This window comes from Zonotrichia albicollis, chromosome 18 (assembly GCF_047830755.1).
Source record: "Zonotrichia albicollis isolate bZonAlb1 chromosome 18, bZonAlb1.hap1, whole genome shotgun sequence".
NCBI classification, from domain to species: Eukaryota; Metazoa; Chordata; class Aves; order Passeriformes; family Passerellidae; genus Zonotrichia; species Zonotrichia albicollis.
The window spans coordinates 14226541-14247341 of record NC_133836.1 but is presented as its reverse complement, the minus strand read 5'-3'; the positions used below and the strand labels follow the sequence as shown (position 1 = coordinate 14247341).

The 20801-nt window shown below is 48.7% G+C and overlaps 1 protein-coding gene and 2 long non-coding RNA genes across 6 annotated transcripts in view; 1 reads left to right on the top strand and 2 right to left on the bottom strand.

The window, feature by feature from the left end:
• The window catches only part of MORC2 (MORC family CW-type zinc finger 2), a 45538-nt gene extending 41786 nt beyond the window's left edge, over positions 1 to 3752 (bottom strand). The window contains exon 1 of one of the 4 annotated variants that reach the window (XR_012583126.1): positions 3421 to 3752. Coding sequence is in view for 3 of the 4 variants with exons in the window: in XM_074554749.1 (XP_074410850.1) it covers positions 3421 to 3506 (86 nt within the window). In the remaining variant the exon portion in view is untranslated. The remainder of the gene's footprint in view (positions 1 to 3420) is intronic. The other 3 variants (XM_074554749.1, XM_074554748.1, XM_074554750.1) reach the window with 3 other exon arrangements.
• A 58-nt stretch (positions 3753 to 3810) lies between these two features.
• LOC141731173 (uncharacterized) lies at positions 3811 to 14764 on the top strand. The gene is made up of 2 exons (XR_012583127.1): positions 3811 to 8228; positions 10244 to 14764. It is a non-coding gene; the product is annotated as an uncharacterized LOC141731173 (long non-coding RNA).
• The window catches only part of LOC113460104 (uncharacterized), a 20986-nt gene continuing 11256 nt past the window's right edge, over positions 11072 to 20801 (bottom strand). The window contains exon 2 of the long non-coding RNA XR_003381834.2: positions 11072 to 11212. This is a non-coding gene — a long non-coding RNA (uncharacterized LOC113460104). The remainder of the gene's footprint in view (positions 11213 to 20801) is intronic.

Genomic DNA, 20801 nt, shown 5'->3' with positions numbered 1-20801 from the left:
AACAACAACCTGCATCAGAGTACCCAAAATACAACTATTACTGCCGTACAATGGGTGAAACAACATATAGAAGGGAGGTAAGGAGTATCAAAATCCATAAAGTCAACAACAGCTCATCTGGGTAGACAAAGACTGGCCTGGATCATCCCACAATGTGCACTTCCCTTTGAGCCAGCTCCATGCAGAACTGGAGGCTTGATAAGGAATCTAAAAGGGGAATCCAACATTGGCAATTTATTGAAACATAGGTAACAAAAGGTCAAGTTAGATGGCTCTAATACATTACTAACTTCAAACGCCTCTACAAAGAATCATTTGGAGTAATGTCCCAAGGGAAGAAAAATTTGTTTTGTTCCTGCAGGAACTTCCAGCTTGAACCTAAGTGGACTCCAGATCCTGCAGACAAGTACCTAATTACTAATGAGAGACTCAAGACTTCACTTTTCTTCTGAAGGAAAGCACATCTGGGAAAATGCTTTATTTTGGCACATGCATCAGGAAAAACAGACATTCTCTAAATAATGCACTCTGTTTCAGGCCAAAATAGACAAAAAGCACAAGAAGAAGAGGGAATTTGGTGGAGGGGGGTAGGGACATATTGTTGGTCTGTTATTACTAGTTTTTCTCAAGTCCATCATTTAGTCATCTTGAAGTCTATTCGAGTGACTTTCTTCGACTCCAACTGTATTCACCAGGACAATTCTAGCTACACAACAACACACAAGTTGCAAACTAAAGGCTACCTACTGTTAGAAGACAATCACAGGTCCTCAACTTTTAACAAAATAATTCAATTTTTTATTATAAATATTCAAAATATGCTAATATAAATTGTCTGGTCACTGTTATATTTTTGGCATCATCTCAATGAATAACTTTGGAAGTGTCTTAATATAAACATTTAATTGTTATAGAAAACCAATGTAAAGGAAAGCAGATGACACTGGAAAGTCATAAAACAATGCACATGCAATTTTCATGTGCTTATGCACACTGATTTTCATTCTAGGATTTAAAAGAATTTTAACATAGAAACATATGGGTTGAAAAAGACTTTTAAAGGTCATCTAGTCCAACTTACAGCCATGGGCAGGAAAACCTTCCACTAGGCCAAGTAGCTCCAAGCCCCATCTAACCTGGTCTTGGACATTCTGAGGGACGAGGCAGCCACAGCTTCTCTAGGCACCCTGTTCCAGGGCCTCCCCACCCACACAGGGAAGAACATCTTCCTTCTATCTAGTGTGACTCTACACTCTTAGGCTAAAGCCATTGCCCTCTGTCTCATCACTTTGGAACCTAATAAAAAGTCTGTCTTCACTCAACTATTCAAGGAAGCTGGAAAAGCACAGTGATATTTTTACTTTTAAAAAATATGGCAACTGAATCTATTCATGTAGATGCTGGAGGCTCAACTCCACGTCCCATCAGACATGTAAGCATTAAGCTGCTATTGGCAAGATCTGCTGCAGTTCCTCAAGCTCAGGGACCTGATCAACTGTCTCCTGTAAAGCATTTCAAACTGAGTGCTCCGAGTCAGACATATGGAATTTTTTCTGAAAGAAGGTCTTAAAAGGGAAGGAGAAAAAAAAAATTTAAAAAAGCATGGTTTTCCTCTGCACCCTAGCAGCCAGATGGTTGGTCTTTCACTGCAATTTAAAGAATTTAAAAATTTTCCACCTCCTTTACTATGAGAATACACTTAGCACTGAACTAGAACTTAGCTAAGATGTGACGGTGTTCCTCAGCAAGAGAGAAGTCCAGAGGAGACCAGTCTCCTCTATCAAAATCTCTATACTGGCCTAGGGTTGATTTGGGGATTAGCTTGTTTTCTTTTTTGCTCATTTTTTTCTGGAGGAGCAGGAAAGGTTGTTTGTTATGGGTCAGTTTGCTGCTTTCTTAGTTTTTATAATGACTTCCATTACTCCTATTGCCATTCTTAGGGAAGCATTTCACTTATGCACTGATTCCCACAACCTCAAAAGGCTCTTTGCTCATGATGGACAAGGAGCTCTGGCTTTGGCTTATCCAAGCGTTGGCTTCCAGCTCTTTCCAAGAATTCGGTAATGCAGGTATCACTGCAGACATGCAGCACACCACAAGCAGACAGTAGCGTAAGCACAATGGCAACATGAAGGACTTTTAATATACTTGACAACAGCAGCAACAACTCAGTCTTTAGCACAGGCTTTATCTTCTTATGAAGATGGACAGAGTTCTGGAGCTTTGCAGGCAAACACAAGCTGCTGAAAGAGCATTGCCATCATCTGCACAGTCTTCTTATCCACAAAAAAAAGATTGTCTTCTGGAGCTGGACATGAGAATTTCACAAATCAACAACAGCACCACAACATGACTCAGTACTGTCCATCTTCAGGCACCAGATTGTTCACTTCATATGCAACTGCTACCAGCCAAGCTAAAGAGCAGACCCAAAACTGACATGGAGCCATTACTAAGTTTATTTCCCTGTTCAAAGCCCATTACTTTCCTGATTTGAAAATAAATGGATTGTAATGGTCTTGGTATATGTGAGATTAGTCTTAACTGCTCTTGCATTGCTCTTGTAGATGTATCTCACTACCAACAAAACCAACCAGACAAAAATCCTTTGAAACCAAGTTGCCCATGTTTCTGCGCCATCTTTAGACTGCTGTAGACCACTGATCATTCACATGCTGAAAAGGAAAACAAAAAGATAAGCCTGCACTTTATTTATTCTTCTATTGATAGACAGTAAGTCAACTCTTCCACAGAACATCAGCAGACAATCTTCACCGGTGACCAGCTGATCCAAATGAAGCAATGCCAAGTGGCTCCACAGAGTTCTTCCAGTTCGGGCAGAACGAGCTCTTCCGTCTCCTCTATACTTGCCATTACAAGGCTCAGGAGCAGCAGGCAGTCTTGATGGGTGCCTGACCCCACTTAAGTGTTGCTCCCTGATGGTGCTCCTCATTTTCTAGACATGCACCCACAAGAAACTTATCTTCAATAATGGCTTTGTCTCTTCTCAAGAGGCGTTATTTTGGGGGATTCACTGGTGACATGCAAAAAAATCTGACTGGAAAAAGAGTACCATAATCCTGTTAGTCTCAACAAAGCCAGATGCTACAGAGGGATGGTGGCTGGCACGACAGCGCACACACACTGGTCCGCAGAGGTCGACCGTGCGGGTTTGGTTGCCCAAGGTGACTCCTTGTTCCTCCCAGGGCCTCTTGTCCCCATGCACCAGCTCTCCGTGACCCGTGGACCTGCCCGCGGTACAAAAGCCGGTCCCCGGAAGGACCACGAAGCGCCGGGGCCGGGGGCAGGGAGCCGCTCAACCCCACTGGCCCGCGTGGCTTCGGCCGAGCCCATCGCACTGAGGCGGGGTCCCCAGCAGGCCGGATGCCGCGGGCCCACCCCACCCCAGCCGGTACTCACGAGTTGGTGTGCAGGTATTCGAAGGTAAGCTGGGCCCGGTTCAGGCTGCTGTAATTACTCAGGGACATGGCGGCCGTGGCCGCCATCGGGCCTGGGCCTGCGCCCGCGCCGCATGCACCGGCGGTCGCGCACGCCTCGAGCCCGCCCCGCCCCCTGTCGGTCACGGGTGACCGCCGGGTGAGCAGCCGGCGCTGCGCTGCACTGCACCGCACCGCACTGCACTTCGTTATGCCGCGCCCCGCCGGTGCGGTGCGGTGCGGTGCGGTGCGGTGCGGTGCGGTGCGGTGCGGTGCGGTGTGGTGTGGTGTGGTGCGGTGCGGTGCGGTGCGGGCCTGCTTTGTCTCCGCCGCGCTGGGATCGCGCCCGGCACAGCAACTGTCCCCGCGGGGCGGAGCCACGCGGCTGTCCCCTATTGGCCAAGAAGAGGCACGTGATGCAAGTGCCTCGGCGCGGCCAATGTGTGCCCTGCGCCGCCGCGTGACGGGTGCGCGCGGCCGGGTGGGAGCGGTGAGGTGGGTGCGCGCGGCGCGCGGGATCCGTTTTTACCCTCAGGCTCCGTTCACGCGGTAGCCGAGCGCCTCAGCGCCCGGGAGCGGCCGCCGCGGCCTCCTAGGGCAGGGGAGCGGCTGTGGCGGGGTCGCTGCTTTGGCGGGGCCGAACTGCGCGGTGAGGTGGCCTGGGCGCGGTAGCTCCCTGCGGTCTTTGCCGAGGTCGCCGGAGCGGGGGGGCTAGATCGCCGCGGTGCCGGCGGCCTGTGCGGAGGGCGCCAGCTGGCGGTGACTGCTGGCTGCCAGGTTGGAGCGGGTGAGGCCCGCCGGTCCTAAACGGCGGGAGTGGCTCCAGGACCCATCTGGATGGAAGGATCCCGCCGCTGATCTCTTATGACGGTTCCGCGCGGATTTCGGCGGGTGCCGGTCCTGCTGCGCTGGTGAAGGCACTACGAAGTCACCGAGGAGAAGCTCCTGAAAGTGCTCGTACTTACCAAAATACGTTAATGCAAAGGGTATATAAAATCATAAATATTCTTGCTTCAATTCTGTGCTTTTGGTTCATCTTGAAATGTGAAAGAATTGAGCTCAGGGGCTGTCCTACCTCTGTTCTGCACCCATCATTGCCCCCATCCCCACGAAATACAACCTGAATGCAGGATCCCTGAAGACAAGGAATACTTGTCTGACTTGTCCAATGGATAAACAACTCCAATCATTCTTCTGAAATGGACACTGAAACAGCATGGCTGTGTCTTGGATAATAGGAATCTGAGTTTAATATCCAGAATCTGAAGGAATTCAGCCTGTGCAGAAATTATTGTGGTATATTTCTTCTTGAAGAATGTCCAGCAAGAATGAAACATGTAAGATAGCAGATTTAGAAAGGATAAACATTATTTGATACTTTATTTATAGGGCACCAAAGGAAAAAGGTAAAGATTTTGTTAAAAAAAAAGAGAAGCACTTTAATTTTGTCTGATAATTTTCCAACAATAGAATCTTATTCATTAGAGGAAAAAAAAGAAGGCTATGGGAGTTGGGATTATTCAGCCTGGGGAAGAGAAGCATCCAGGGTGATCTTACTGCAGTCTTTCAGTACCTCAGTGGGCCCCAAGGGAGCTGGAGAGGGACTTTGGACAAGGGCTAATGGCTTCCCACTGTCAGAGGGCAAGGTTATTGGAATAATGAGGAGAACTTCCATGGGAGAGTGGCGAGGCCCTGGCACAGGGTGCCCATAGAAGCTGTTGCTGCTCCATCTCTCAAAGTGTGAAAGACCAGGTTGGACAGGGCTTTTGAAGCAACGTGGCCTAGTGGAAGATGTTTCTGCCCATGGCAGGGGGTATAATAAGATGAGTTTTAAGATTCTTTCCATCCCAAGCCATTCCATGATTCTGTGGTATCCAACACATGTGGTGAAAACTTAAATGTAAATGTTACTCATAATTGTTAAATGGCTAAAACCTGAGTTTCATATTTGAGTTGTTTGACCCCCATCCCCAGTTGTGTATGAGCCTGAGCTGAGAAGTCTGCAGCTTTGGCCTGAAAACTTCACTTCCCAGAACAGCATTTAGTTCTGTTTACCCTCAGTTTGGCCTGTTCAGGCCAGCAAGTTGTATCATTCCTCCTGGCAGGGATTTCTCTGTGTGTTAGAGAAAATGTCTTGTGAAGGCATCAAAAAATCACTGTGCATGTGTGTGCAGTGGCCCTTTTAGACCTTAGCTCTGAAAAGCTTTGCATAGCAGGACACTGAACTGCATTAAAGAATTAGGAAAATTGCTGTTGAGAACTATGTTTTGGTATATTGGGTTTATGACAATCAATGAGTCTATTGTAGATTGTAGCATCATCTGTTGTACTCAGGTTTTATTTTGTTACATTGTAGTCAATGTCAGCAGCAGATATTCAAAAGTAATATAAATCCTGTCAGTGTAAGGGCAAAGTAATTACCCAAATATGTGTTCCTGAGGAATATGAGCCTGAACTTATGCATCATATCAACCTTGTCCTCTTAGGTAATCTGAGTATCTCTGTGCCTATCAGGAACTTTGTCTCGTCATCTTACCTTCAGGGAGCAGCCAGTGTTTCTTTCCTGGTGTTGAAGAGATTGACAACATTATCTGAGTACTGCAGCGATGTGGACAGAGCAGCTGACCACCTTCCTGCTTTTCCTATGGGATCTGACTGTTCTGTGGATCTGGCCCTTGGTAGAAGACCAGTACAATGCAGTTCTATTTCATTTGGTCAGCCCAGGCAGGAAATTGCTCATTACGATCTCACCATTTGGTGGTGATCAATTTGACCAAGGTTAAGTGAGAATTTAATTTTTACACTTTCCCTAGCTGTTCTGCAGTAGGTTTCAGACATGTTCCTGACTTCTGCTCTTTGGTCTCTCTTGCCCAAGTCTTGAAAGATTTATACCTTCATTTGCTGGCTCTCTCACCTGGCAGACATTGGCCCAAGGTGTAATGGAATGAATTCACCTTTTGCAAAGCAGCATTTAGATTACATCACAGCTCTGCCTTGGCCGTGGCAGAGCCATGCTTTGATAGGAACCTCTCTGTCCGTGGATGGAGGTATAACAGGCTTGTTTGGCCTGTGTCCCACTGCTGCAAACTGCTGAATTTCTCAGTACTTTAGAGATGAAAGTCTTCCCACTGGAAATTCACCTTTGCCGTCTTTTGGGGCAGCTGTTTTTCCTTGGAAACTCTCTCCCTAAACTTTGTTTAAATAGTTCTAGATCTTTCAGTTATACTGGTTATGACAGGCAACCTCTCTTTTTTTTTTTTTTCTTCTGCTACCAGCACCATTTCCCTGAATTTCTCTTCTATGATCTGTGGAATCTCTGCTTTCATTCCCAAGATCTCCGCATCTTACAGTAATGAGCAAAATAAATCTGGCTGCTCAGGTGTCACAGGCAGTACCCCCTCATTTTTGAAGTCTCCAGTGTAGTAGAAGGCAGCAGTTTGCTCTGGTGCACATAACTTTCCTCATAAATGACCTGTGGGTTGGTGGTTTGTGCAGCCTGTACAAGTGGAGCTTGGGGCAAGCTGTACTGCTCTTCTTTAACCCTAAGGCTAAGTTTCTTACTCTGAGATAATCCCCAAGTCTCCTTGTAAAACTAGACTTTTGATTCCACACTGTTCAAAATCTGTGTTTCTAGGCTGTGCTGTAAGTTCCCATGCAGTCCCATGTAGTGTTTGCTGGGTCCTTACTCTGGCACAGCATTTTGTTAAGCCTCTTTCCACTGGAGTCCAGGCCATAACCTGAGGTCATTGAAGAGTTTATTTATGTGGCCATTGTTCTGCAAGTTGAAGGTAACTGCTTCTACATCTGTGTGGGCCTTGAGTCAACAATTGTTCTTATTCTCCTTATTTGTCAAGATGCTAGCCTGCTAAGCCAATACTTAATGCAGGAGTCATCATAGTGGTAAGTACTAGATTCTGCACCAGACAAGTGCTATGAGTGCAGTAAAGTGTCTTTTTCACACACCTGTGAGGTCTCCCAAGTTAACTGTTTGTAGCTTTATTCGGTCTTTATGTACATGAAGAAATTTAAAACTCTGCATTGTAGAAATTAGGTTTTCAGTTGTCAGAATGAAATAAACAGGCAGTGAAACATAAATCTGACACATCACCAGTAATCCTCAGGTGTTTACTGATCCTGCCTTTATCCGTTGTTTTCTGGAAGGAAAAAACGGCATTGCCTTTGGATGCAAGGTCCTCTGTCTACCTCATGACGGAAGCTGCTGAAGTTCTAGGTCAGTGCTGTTCTACCAAGCATTCACCTTGGTTCTTCTAAGAAGATTGGGTGCAGTTGCAAGCCCCAGTAACCAGATTGGCACGGACCTCTTTTCCATTGCCCTGAGTTTGTAAAAAGAATTTCAAAGCAGCTTCATTTAGTGGGCTTGAAGTCATGTTGCCTCACAGGTTTTTGGTTCATTCTTTCATGTCATGCCGTATGCTGCCTCTGCCGTGTGATGAGTTCTCATTGTCTCCCAGTACAGAATGGAACTTCTGCTGTGAGTACAGAATGCTGCTGCCTCCAACGTGAGGTGTTCTCCTTTAGACAGAGCATGCCAGTCTCACAGAGAAGAGCTATGTCAAAAAGCATCAGAAGCATTCCTTTTCTTGAGCATGAGTTGTATCTCCATGTCAATTCAATACAATCCAGGAACACAACCCTGAAGTCAAACTTTTAGAAGGAAGTGTTTTCCTCCTGGCTTCTCCTAGTAAGGAGTTATTCCCTGTATGACCTGAGGCAGCCCTGTTTCTTGTGTTCATAGGCACATCTGCCCAGCTTCTCCATCGTTTGCATCAAGTAGCAGAGCAATTTGCTGACTAAACATAAGTATCATGAAGTTGGACCTCTCTTCATGGAAGTGTCTTTTTCTCCTATGTTGGGAAGCCTAAATTCTGCAGTAGTTTTGTGAACAGTCTGTGTATCAGTCCTTACAAGACATGCAGAGCAAGATGTTCAAAGATGAGCCCCTATATGTGGAAGGTACTGGCATAGCAGTTCAGAGACCTTTTCTGAAGTGCCAGGTGTCAATCTCTCAATGCTTTGTTTTCAGGGAATGTCACTTCATGGATTTAAATTTGTTATTTCAGTCTAGGTACCATTCTCGGTGAGACACTGGTTGTCAGGAATTACTTTGTAAATGAGTTTGCAGAAGAGTAGAAAGGGTGATTGAGAACAGGGAGACATCTTTGAGTGAATTGTCAGCAGAATGGTGAACAGGGAGGATTCTCTGCTGCCAGTCAGGCTCCCAGTGTCCTGAGCCCAAGTTTGATTAATGAAGTGATAACATGAAAAAAATATCCCAGCTATTACAAGCATCATGTCACCGCCTCAGTCCTACTGCAGAAAACACCCTGTGCCTTGGCAGGAAAGACAGGCAGAAGAGCCTACAAGAAGATGGCAGAAAAGGAGCGATCGTGGTGTCTTACAAGACTTTGCCCCACAAAGTCAAAAGAGTTATGTATGGCATGAACTCACTGTCAGAAATTAATACTTTGGTCAAGGTCCAAAAGGGTCCACAGGTATGCCGCAAAGGACCCAAGCCCAGAGGCTTTCTGCTCTGAGCTGGAACAATGATGTTTTTAGTGGCTTCAACCAACATAAGAAGGTGTGCAGACTTCTTAACAAGGCAGCTAACTAGTACAATTCCTTTTATGAATAAATAGTTTTTCCTGTGTCATTATTTGAAATACGTGGACTGTGTTTCTTGTGGGTTTGGTCCAACTCAGTGTACGTTTAACTCAGGCTGATGGATGTGTGCCTGACATGGGTAGTTCAGGTAATTTCAGTCTGGCAACTTGAAAGCAACCAAAAACATACTCTTATAATGAAAAGCTTATGGGAAAATCTTGGGTGTCTCATGGAAGTAGCATCCAAGTAGATTGAGCTGTGGTACCAGTGAAGAGATGAACAGATGAATCACCACATCAGAACATACATGGAGAGTGCTACAGAGAGAGCAGGGCTTAGCCAGTAATTTCCATCAAAGCATCTCTCAGTGATGGCTAGATAACTGCTCCTCTAGCATTTGCTGGGAATGCCATCATGGATCAAATGTCTTTTGTCATCTCTGAAGGCATTCATCTCTACTAGCTTTAGCTCTAGACAAGTGCTAGGTGCATGAGAGCCCTGGGCTGCCCTTCTGCCTTATAGGAATCTGACATCAACATGAAGAGCTGACTGCCTTGGTGGGAGACAATGAGGGGAACTTCACAGATGTGTAATATATTCCCTGGAATGTCAGGGTTTGGGGGAAGCTGGTCAGTCTGGCAGTCAAGAGATGGTATGAGGAGCAGAAGTACTGTAGGAAAAAGATGTCAGTACGCAGCTCTGGAGACTGTCCCTAGCCTGAGCTAGGACTATCAGGAAGCTGGGAAGTTCTTGGGAGGCAAAAAAAAGAATCTGTGGGAAGTTCTTGGGAGGCGAAAAAAAGAATCTGTGAGGCAGTGTCATTTTTTCAGCAACTTCACCCTGAAGTTATTTCTTGTTACTCAGATCTTCCATCCAAACTTAGTTATTTTCTTTAAGAGAAACAAAGTCAGGAAATGTTTTATCAGCACAGTTGGATCATCTCATGATGGTTTCACCAGTCCTCATCAATCCTGTAATGCCATTCCTTTGGAGGATGTGTGATATCATCTTGCTTGTTCAATACATCCTAAGCCTCACTTCTTTGTCCTGCATTGGTGATCTGCATAATACATCATCTGCATAATATTTTGAAAAGACAATGGATTTTGTTTTGTGAAAGTGGTTTTGCCTGTGTGCCTCTCCCAAACTCCTTCCCTAACCCTGCCCCACCTAATGTAAGGAAGAGCAGAGTATCCATAGGCTCACAGGAGTGTCCTGGTGGCTTGTCTCCTACTGGCATGTGGGATAATGGGTATGTGAAAGCCAATGAAGAGACTCCAGCCTGTGTTGAAAGTCAGTTTTGGTGTTGCATCAGGTGGCACTGGCTGAAATGTAGGAAAATACCAGTATTAATGACAGTAGTGCAAAATTTAAAGGAAGTGTCTGGCTCTGGGCTGAGGTTAAATGGAGAGGTGACTGCTAGGCCAGAGAGATGCCAGCCCTTTCCAAAGGATGAGCAAAAAGCAAGAAATAGCCAGACAAAGGGGTGAGTATCAGCAGTGCTGCCTGACTGGGATCACTCACCATGGCTACAATCACTGAACAAGGGTGCAAAATCAGCAGAAATTGAGCGTGAGAGAGGAAGAATTGGGCTAGGTTGTTCACATGGTAGGGGGAAATGGGGGCAAAATAGAAGGCAAAGCATGTGATGGAGCTGTTTGGGGCCAGGGTGGGCTTGGGAGAATTACACCAAATCTGCTAGGGTTCTGCGGGTGGGTTTACCTTGCTTCTGCAGCCATGGTAGTGGAATGTGACCCTCAGCATCACTGAACAAGTCTCCTGACATGGCAGCTGTGAGTGTGACTTACATTAGCAGCTCACTTCATCAGAATCTCAGAAAAGGCCATTTAAGGAATCTCATTTGTGTCCACATCCCTCTGCAGCTCTCCAGACAGGACTGAAAGACGTGAAGAGCTCTGCAGGTCCTTTCCCAAGCTGCTGCTGGCAGGGTCTTGGAAGTTGACAGCCCGTCTTGCACTCCAGCACACTCCACACTCCAGCACACCCAGCCATTTGGTTCAAACTGGGAGGTGACCCTTGCCAGGAGGGATTCAGCATTTCCAGGCCACAGGGATGCATGCCACCAGACCTGTCCGTGCACCTCAGTCCCACCTGAAGTCATCCCAACTCCAAACAGTAAATGGCGAAGCTGCCTGAAAAATGAGGGAACACTTTTGCTCGTGAATTACTCAAGGCTTTGGTAGTGTTCTCAAATATTTGTTTCAGTGTTCCAATAAATGTTCTATTTGAAGAGAAATATTCTAATTAGCCAATATTCCACAGAATCTAAATATTTTGCTCTAAGCTAGTGTTTCCTTTCCCTGCCCGAAAGAGATTTAATCCTTGGCTGATTATGTGGCTCAGGTTCTGGCCATGATGTGGGCTTCCCTCCACTGTTCACATATAGCTAAGGTCTTAATCCAGCCACTGTCATAGCAAGGGGGAGAAAAGAATTTATCCTTAGTTAAACCTGGGAAGAGTTTTCCATCTGACTTATGCACTTCAAATGAGGAGTATGAAAGAACGCACATCAGAAGAGGATGGGAGAATTAGGGGGCAGAAACCAAGCCTCCCTGCCTCCCTGCATCAGCTGTGCAGGGAAGGGGTCACTTACCAGCAATGGGGAGCCCTTGAAAGAGAGGCCATGGGATCTCAGAGCATGTGAGATCCCTGGAGCTCACATCATGAAGAGCAGGCAGTGTGAGTCAAGTGCCACAACTGGAATTTGTCCCTGCCTGCTCCTCCCTGAGGTTCTCCAATGCCTTTGCTTGTTGAGGGACTTGCCTTCCCACTGGATGGCAAAGGTGCTGCCCAGTTTCATAGTGTGGAAAGGGGTTTAGGCACACCACATGGTCCCTGCTGTGGAGAAACATCCTGCCCTGCACCCAGGGCTCTGCAGTGTTCACAAATGTCTGCTGGATTCATGGTCTGGAGATGCACCAGGCAGAGAGGAGTGTGAGCCTGCACTGAGGGATGCACCTTGGCATGACTGCCATCAGAGCACACAAGTGGTTGGCCACACTCTCCCCTCTCCCAGGTTTGTGGCAGAGCTGAGGTCAGGCTGCTGGGCTGTAGCTGTTGGAACAAGCAGGCACCAGCTTCCAGGTATGCAGACATGTGAAGCCCAGCTTCCTTTTGGGATGCTGGTAACTGATAGGTGCTGGGTGTCTCTTGAGCAACTGCTTCCCTGAAACATGGAGAAAAATTAGAGGACTGGAGGCCAAAGGATTCAAGAGAAGAAGTAACAGCATGCAGCATGTTGGTGTAAGTTTTGCCCAGCACAGGGAAGCGCATTCAGCTGGGAGCCCACCACCCCAGCCTCGTTGAGGTGTAGCTGATGGGTTTTGGACCGACTGGATGCTCCTGCTGCCACTGAGGCTGAGCCACAAGATTAGGCATAGGATGTGGGTTCAAGGGAACCTGGAGAAATGGTGTCTGTCACACATGGTAGTTGGTGGGACAAGCTGCCTGCTCTTTTTGCTTTCGGTGGTAAGTTTGGCAGTTCCAGTGTGTGTTCTGTGGTGTTTCCTCAGTGACCAGTCTGGCAGTACCTGCTGTGTTTCCATGGGGTGGTTTGAGAAGTCCACTGTAGGAGCATCTTAAGAATTGTGAGGAATTTTTGTAACATCAGATGGAGACTTTGATCCATTTTATGATCTTGGTGGATGTTGATGGTATCCTTCATTATTCTGCTGGTTCACTTTACCGTGTGTACCTGGGGCCAGGAACATTTTAACAGGTACTGGGAGAAAAGGAGACTTGTAACACCACCTACTGATATGCAGAATGTTAAAGATGTGTGGCATTAAGTATAAAACATAAATGCTGTGAGGTAATTGGGAGAAGCTTTGCATTGTGACAGCTGGATTTTGTGTCCTGCATCACAGTTGCTGGAGTGGGAATGGGGGAATGGTTTGGGTGGCAGGCAGAGCAGCTTCTTGAGGGACCAAACACAGCATAAGAGACATTGAAATGCAGGCACAACTTGCAAGGAATGGCAGAATTTTTGTGAAAGGTTATTTTAAGATTTCTCTGTGTGCCATCATACCACTGAGGAGGGAGAAGGAATATCGTGGAAGGAGATAGCTGGATTGGGATGCACCTGACAGCTGTAAATGAGTCAAAAAGAGCAAAGTGCTGGTTTGTAACTGCCATACATGATGGAGCTGCAGTTGACTGTAGTTCAGTGACTGAAGTTGGGACTTAGGAGAATGACCTCCAGAAAAGGGAAGGATGGGAAAGCGCTTCATGGGGAGCCAGCAGAGCATCATGGGATGCTGGTGGGAGTTTTTGCTGCATACTTGTTCATAGTTGCTTTCCAGTGGATAAATTAATCTTCTATCTCCAAAGTTAATTGGAGATCACATGTGAAATGCTGAATGGAGTACTAGCAATCTCAGTTGCTCAGTTACTAGCATGGTGCTAGTAACTCCAAGGCTGTGGGTTTGATCATCCTATGGGCCATTCACTTAAGAGTTGGACTTGATGATCCGTCTGGGTCCCTTCCATCTCAGACTATTCTGTGATTCTGTGAAAAGCTCTGTGAATCTCATTGTGTATGGATAGGGGATTTTAATGCAACAGCTCACCCTGCCTGTTGTATATATTAGGCATAGCAGCAAGGATTAGGAGTCCAATGCAGGTGTTGGCAGAATCACAGCTGGGCAGGGAAAACTCCCAACCAGGTGTCTGTTTAGTTCTTTCTCATGTAAGCCATCTAGACAAGAAGAAGCAAAGCCCTGGCATGAGAGTATTGCTCCCTACACAGATGGTCTCCAGTCTACAGCTTTCATATCTGAGTTTGTGCAAAGCAGGGAGGGAACCAAAAAAGGATGTTGGTAGTGCAGCCAGTTATGCATCAGAGAAAAGTCTACAAACCACTATAAAAATAATGGAAAAGAACAGTAAGTAGTGAGATTTATTACAGCTAGGAAAACTTCTCATGTTTTGCACACAGAAGGTGCAGCATTGCCAAGAAATATCTACTCATGGTGAGCCCACAAAATTCGGGTAGTGCAAGAGGACACGGCATGGAGCTGCAGGAAAGGAGAAGGATGGTCCTGGGGAGGAGCAGCCCTGAAGAATATACTCAGGAATATTTTTCCAAGTCTTCTTAATTCCTTGTGACTGTCCCGGGGAGAATCAAGTGTCTCTAAGGAGAAAATATGTTCAGAAAAGAGTCTGGTCTTGAAATAGTTTACTATTTCAAGTAAATGGTAAATGAGACAGAAGGGCCCCTGCCGGAGACAAGTGCAGAGGCAAACAGACGTGTCACCAGAGAGTAACAGATGAAACCTCATCCTCTTGATCCATAAGGACATGGTTGTCCTGGAGCATGGGGCAGCCATCAGGCAGCAGAAAGCCCAGAGGTGTGACAGACAGCCAGGCCCTCCACCTGTTGGTACGACATGACCCATTGGGAGCAGCACACCCAACTGACTTGCGTGTGATGTGGCTCATTAGCAAATATCAGGTCTGGTTATGTACAGGTGCTCCAAAACATTACAGCTTTCAGGTTTCTTGGGGTCATATAGCACTGGTGTCTGTGATAGGGTTTCCACGCTGCCAGTGACCACAAGAGAACAACTTCTGAGTGCTGAGGCAGATTTGTCCCCAGCTCCTCAGCCCTCGAGGTGAAATTGTGTCTCTAGCCAGGGCTGCCTGCAGCCAGTCTGTGAGTGTGGGCCATGCTGAACCCTGCACTTGGGGCTCTGTCTCCCTCCATGAGGGCAGTGTCACAGCTCCAGGACAAACACTCTGTTTGCCTTGGCAAAAGGCTGCAGAGAAGACTTGGGCAGTCCAGGGGGTTTGGCCACCTCTACCCAAGTCTGTTTGGCCTTGCTTATAGCAAATGGCACTTGCTTGTGGCGCAGTAGCGCTATTCTGGGCTCTACTCCCAGTGATTTGGGGGACCTTCCCCAAACCCATCCCTGCAAGAAGAGTCATCTTGCTGTTGACATACAGTTTGTAAATAAAGCCACTTTTTAGGGCAATCTGGAAAACAATTCCTTTATTTCTTCCCAGTGTATTGGTGGTCAAAACCCCTAACTGACAGGCAGGACTCTTGGAGATGCAGATGGATGCTCTAGTCTTCAGAGAAAGCCATGAAAGGGTTGGTGTGTTTCACAAAACAGTTCAGGCTGGAAGGGACCTCAAAGCTCATTTCATTTCATTCCCCTGCCATGGGCAGGAACACCTTCCATTATTCCAGGTTGCTCCAAGACCTGTCCAACCTGGCCCAGAACACTTACAGAGATGGGGCAGCCACAGCTTCTCTAGGCAACGTGCCAGTGCTTTACCATCCTCACAGGGAAAAATTTCTTCCTAATATCTTATCTAAATCTTTCCTTTGTCAGTTTTAAACTATTCCCTCTTATCCTTTCACTACCTGCCCCCACTAAGTACTGGAAGGTCTCCCTAGAGCCTTCTTTTCTTCAGACTGAGAAGTATTTGGAGATGTCTGGATCCTGGTTTTAGGGGTAAGTGACCAGGAGTGGCATCTTTCCTGAACCCCTGTTCTTTTTCCAAATGCTTCCTTTCTTGGCCACAGCAGATCTCAACATTTGATTTATGGGCTTTTAAGGTGTCTAAAAAAGGAAAAAAAGAGCTGCATTCATTCAGTATGACAGAGAAATTGGAATGGCAGGAGGGAAGCTTGCTGTCAGGTCACCTCTCAGGAATGTCTTGTCTGTGGAAATACTGAAGCAGCCTCCCCCAGTGCCAGGGCTTCATGTGAGATCCCAGAGCTGCAGCTGAGCTGGAGCGTCCCTCAGCTCTGATAGCACAAAGATATTTCTCTCCAGCTTCAGGTGGAGCTTCTGATCTGGCCAGGAGCTGTGTGGGGGCCTGAATATATGTTGTATTGTAAGACCTATGTGGTTCTAAGTTACTCTAAACGAGCTGCAGCTGCAGGGTCCTTAGTTGGGCAGCAGCTGTGGCTTGTGAAGGTAACTGAGATAAATAGGGGTGGGTCAAGAGCCCAAGAGGAGCCCCTGAGAAGAGAGACAGGACTGTGTTGCAGAGGAAGGAGAAGAGCCCCAGCAGAGAGGCAAGGACAACACTGCAGCGAAGATTGCAACAACTGGTGACCCCGTGTGAAGACGAGCTGCAGCCAAACAGAGAGAGAGAGAAGGTATGGAATCCCCCGGACAGCCGAGAGCTGTGACAGCCTGAGAGCTGGGACTTTACGTGTGTGGCAGCCTGAGAGCTGGGACTTTGGAATAGCAGCCTGAGAGCTGGGACTTTACGTGTATGGCAGCCAGAGAGCTGGGACTATAGAAGAGGCAGCCTGAGAGCTGGAACTGTATGTATATTGTTATTGTGTAATTGTTAAAAGAAAAGGGGGGAAATGTGGGGGCCTGAATATATGTTGTATTGTAAGACCTATGTGGTTCTAAGTTACTCTAAACGAGCTGCAGCTGCAGGGTCCTTAGTTGGGCAGCAGCTGTGGCCTGTGAAGGTAACTGAGATAAATAGGGGTGGGTCAAGAGCCCAAGAGGAGCCCCTGAGAAGAGAGACAGGACTGTGCTGCAGAGAAAGGAGAAGAGCCAGAGAGCTGGGACTGCAGCAAAGATTACAACAGAGCTGAGGTCCCCCTGGAACCTTACTTCTTACCACTGCTCAAGGAGCAGAGAAAAGCAGGATGAGAGACCTGTGGGTCAGCATGGCAGGAGGGGTACAACCCCTTGGAAGGAAGGATGGTCAGACAAGGGACATTTGGAGGTCTGGGCAGGCTGGAGGGGAAACTCTGCAGCCTACCAGTGCCATCTAAGCAGGGGCACAGCTCCGTGGGAAGTTCAGATGCCACACAGTGCCTCTACAGGCCCTGGCAGCAGCGGCAGTAGGACAGGGACCATTGCATTCAGCCTGGGTACACATGTTGCCATGCACAGATCCATCTGGAAATGCCAGCATACAGAAGGGAAGAGAGGTTCCCACTCTTCTTTGCAGGCTGGCAGCCCTGTGGTAGCTCGAGATGCTGACACCAAGGCCCTGACAGTTTTCAAGCACTCTAGTTGTCTGGGCCCACTGCCAGGGAATGGGCTGCAGCGTGGGGAGTCATGTCCTGAGCAGATGCTAGTTCCACGGCAGCCTCTCCCTGAGGGCTCCCTCTGCTTCTGGTGGACATGGCTTGTGGCTGCATCCTGCACTGTGGGGTGCTATGCAGTGCCCTGGGCTCCTGTAGTGCCGGGTACTGAGAGTGTTTCTCTCTCCCCTCCTTCCTGGGCACAGGCAAGGTAGACTCATGGCCAAGAGGTGCCCAGGTAGGAGCTGGCTGTGTCAGAGGCACTGCAGCAGAAGCAGAACCAGGCTCCTGTGGCGGATGTGGTGCTGAAGGATAGACCCACTGACTCCTGTGTAAGGGCAGGGAATGGGACAGACTGTGCTTGCTTCTCAGGATCCTTGGGGGATTCTGTGCAGGACAGGGGCCAAAGGTCAGTGGAGGGAAATGGATTCATTTATCTAGCATTTAACTCCTACAAGCCAAGGCTGTGGTGGGGCAGGAGCTCAGAGCCCCAGTGCTGCAACCCCCCACAGCACAAATTGAACTGGACTGGGGTGGGCATGGAGAGGAAGGACACTAACCCAGCACCTCATGTGTGGATCTACCCTCTGGAGAGGCTCCACCAGGAGCGCAGGTGCATGTCCTGAGCAGACAGCCCCAGAGTACTCACCAGCATTACTCCTGTACCTGCACAGGCAACAGGCAAGAGCCTGCAGAGAGAGGGATAGACCTGCCCATTCTCTTCCTCTATGCAGGTAAAGAGGCACAACAGAGATCCAGCCCCCAAGACCCACACCTGGGGCAAATTGCTTCTAGCTCATGGGGAAGTGGTGTGTGCTTTCCACATGCTGGTCCCCATACCAGCCAGCCAATTGGGACAACTGGAGCCCTCTGTATGTGCTCTGTATATGGCAGCACTGGTCCTCCTTGGGCAATGTAGCACCCCAAAAGTGGGACCTGTCTTGTCACATGGCTCCTTCCTATCCCAGATGAAACAGCACCCCCAGGCAGGTAGGAGGTTTCCCAGTGCCCCTGCCAGCAGCAGGATGTGAGGGATCCCATCACACCTGATCCTGCCCTGGCTCCTAGCAGGATGTGAATCATGCCTGAGAAATGGGGACATGTTTAGGCATGAGTACCCTGTCCTAAGCAAGTGGCACCAGTTTTGTGCAGGCAGGTGGTCCCTGTGGCTGGTCTGGCTGCAACAGAACTGCCATACTGCTGCTCTCCTGCTGCTACTGTCCTCCAGCTGCACTGTGTGCCCCAGGACACCTTCCTGTGCATCATCCTGGCCATTCTGTGCTGCCCAGCCTCCATCCACACCCAAGGGCAGCCCTTAACCCACCCATTGTCCTGACCCATCTCTGGGATGTGCCCATGCCCAGGTTCTGCCATCTCTCAGAGGGCACAGCACTACATCCACCCCAGGTCTGCTCCTCTGGCCTCTCTTCATGCCAGCCTGTGAATTAAACACGCTGCATAGTTCCCAGGGACCTACTGTTAAGGAGGATCTTGGCACATCATCACACCCACGGCTGCAATTCTCAGGAGAGGAGGAAGAGGAGGCAGGGAAAGCCCAATTTCTCCTGCATCCCCAAGCAGATGGAGGAGCTTTTCTCCTGCCCAGAGGAGCTGGGAACCACGGGGGTACTCTGCCATGGGAGGCCCTGGGAAGAAGTTCTGAGAGCTCCAAAACTCAACCACCATGATGTCACTGTTGATAATAGCATGGTGTCCTGTGGGAGCTGCCCTATTTTCAGCACACAGAGGAGTGGCAGCATCAGGGTTCACATGTAGATGCCATGGGCAAACAACTATGGGCAAACAGCAGCCAAGAACTGTCCTTTTCCTCCCCTTTTTCCTCCTCCTTCTCCCCCCATCCCCCTCTTCCTCAGCTCATCCTGCTGCTTTGGTCAGCCAGGAGTGGGTGCCTGGCCCAAACATCCACCTGGGGTGACAGGTGTCCCCTCCCTGGCTTCCTCTGGGACTGAGGTCAACCAGGTCAAGCCAATTTGTGATTTTGGGAGCAGTCACAAAATACTGGGTGTGTGGACAGTGGGATGGACAAAGGTCTGTGCATGTCAGAAGTTCCCAGGAGAGGAGGTATGAAACCAGGAAAGCTTCAGGAGGAAGAAGAGATGGATTCCAGGACCCTCCTCTGCCCACTGCAGCCTGTGTGGCCCTGCACTGCCAGAGGGTCTGTGCTACCAGAACAGAAGGGTAATGCTGGCCCTACGCTGTGCTCCTGTGTCCAGAGGAAGGGCTATGCCCCAAATGAGATATTGAATTGAATTGAATTGAATTGAATTGAATTGAATTGAATTCTCCCTGCCTGGCACTACAGTCACGTCCCTACCTTTGCATTGTCCCATCTCTGAGTCAGGCAGGTGCCCAGGCCAGTTCCAAACATGTGCTTGCACAATAAAATTCCATCACTGCTATTTAACATTATGTTTAGCATCCCCAAAGGGAACCCAAAGGATTCTTGCCTCTCCTCCTTTTGCTGCACTTGTCCCCCGGCTGAGGGAGCCCCCAGAACCCGTGCACCCACCCAGGCCTCTGCCCCTTGATGCAGGTTCATCCCATCTGCTGGGTAATATGACCACCTTTGTCAGCACAGAATGCCCAACAGCATGCTGTGATTGCTGCAGACTGGTGAGATCAGTCCCTCACATGCCCTGCACTAACACACTGGGCAGTCTCCCCACAGCCCTCCCAGAGCCAGGCCTGGAGCTGGAGCCCTGGGCTCTCTAAGGGGTTTGTAAATATCTCCTCGCTCCACTTCATGGAATGAAGTCTGCTTGGAGTCTGTGCTTGGCTGGCTCACCCCCGGGGAGCCCTGCATATGCTGTGTGGTGGGTGGTGATCCTGGTGATGTGGCAGTGGGTCATTGAGGATGTGACAGGATCACTACCTGGGGGGATGGAGCCAGGAGTGGTGCAGACCTATGGGAACACAGGCAGGATAAGTGCCGCCGCACATGCTGAGAGCTGTGCACACAAGGCTACTTCATCCACAAAGCTCAGCATGCTTCTGCTTCCAGGTGCTCCATATGGGAAGATCACGCACAGATCCTTCTGGCAATGCCAGCATACAGCAGGGAAGGGAGGTTCCCGTCCATGCTGCCAGCCACACGTCAGTATTCATTGCCCTGCTCAGTGCTGCTGCTGCCAGAGGGGCTGTGGAACAAACCTGGTGTAACTTCAACAGCTTAAGGTTGGCAGTGGGGTCCCCCCCATACTTCAAGGGCAGATGAGCTGCTGCCAGCTGTGCTTCCTGAAGGCCAGGAGCTTGATATGTGGCAGTGCCTGCTCCCATGCGACAGCATAGCTGCAAGTGATGCAGACCCCTGAGTGTGCTGGTGCCTGGTCCCTGAGGGGCTGTGTGACAGCAGAGATTGAGGGCACGGCAGACCCCAAACCCCTGTGTGGCAGCTCTGTGGCAGACATGGCAGGGATCATCCAGCAAGTGAAGATGATGTTGCTGCTAAGACTGGCAGAGGGTGAGGCTATGTTAGATGCCACAGTGCTTGGAGGGGTTGGCTTTAGTGTAGTTGCTTGGGCAGGGGCTGTCATGCTCCAGTGGAGCCCAGTGCTGCTCAGGCCTGGAGAGTGGAGAGCTGCTGAGGAACCTAGGGCAGCAGAGGGCTCTGGGATGCCAGTGCAGCTGGAGACCCACCCTGGCAAACAGGCCTGAAGTGAGACATCTGAACCAACACTCCCAGTATGGAAACTGCT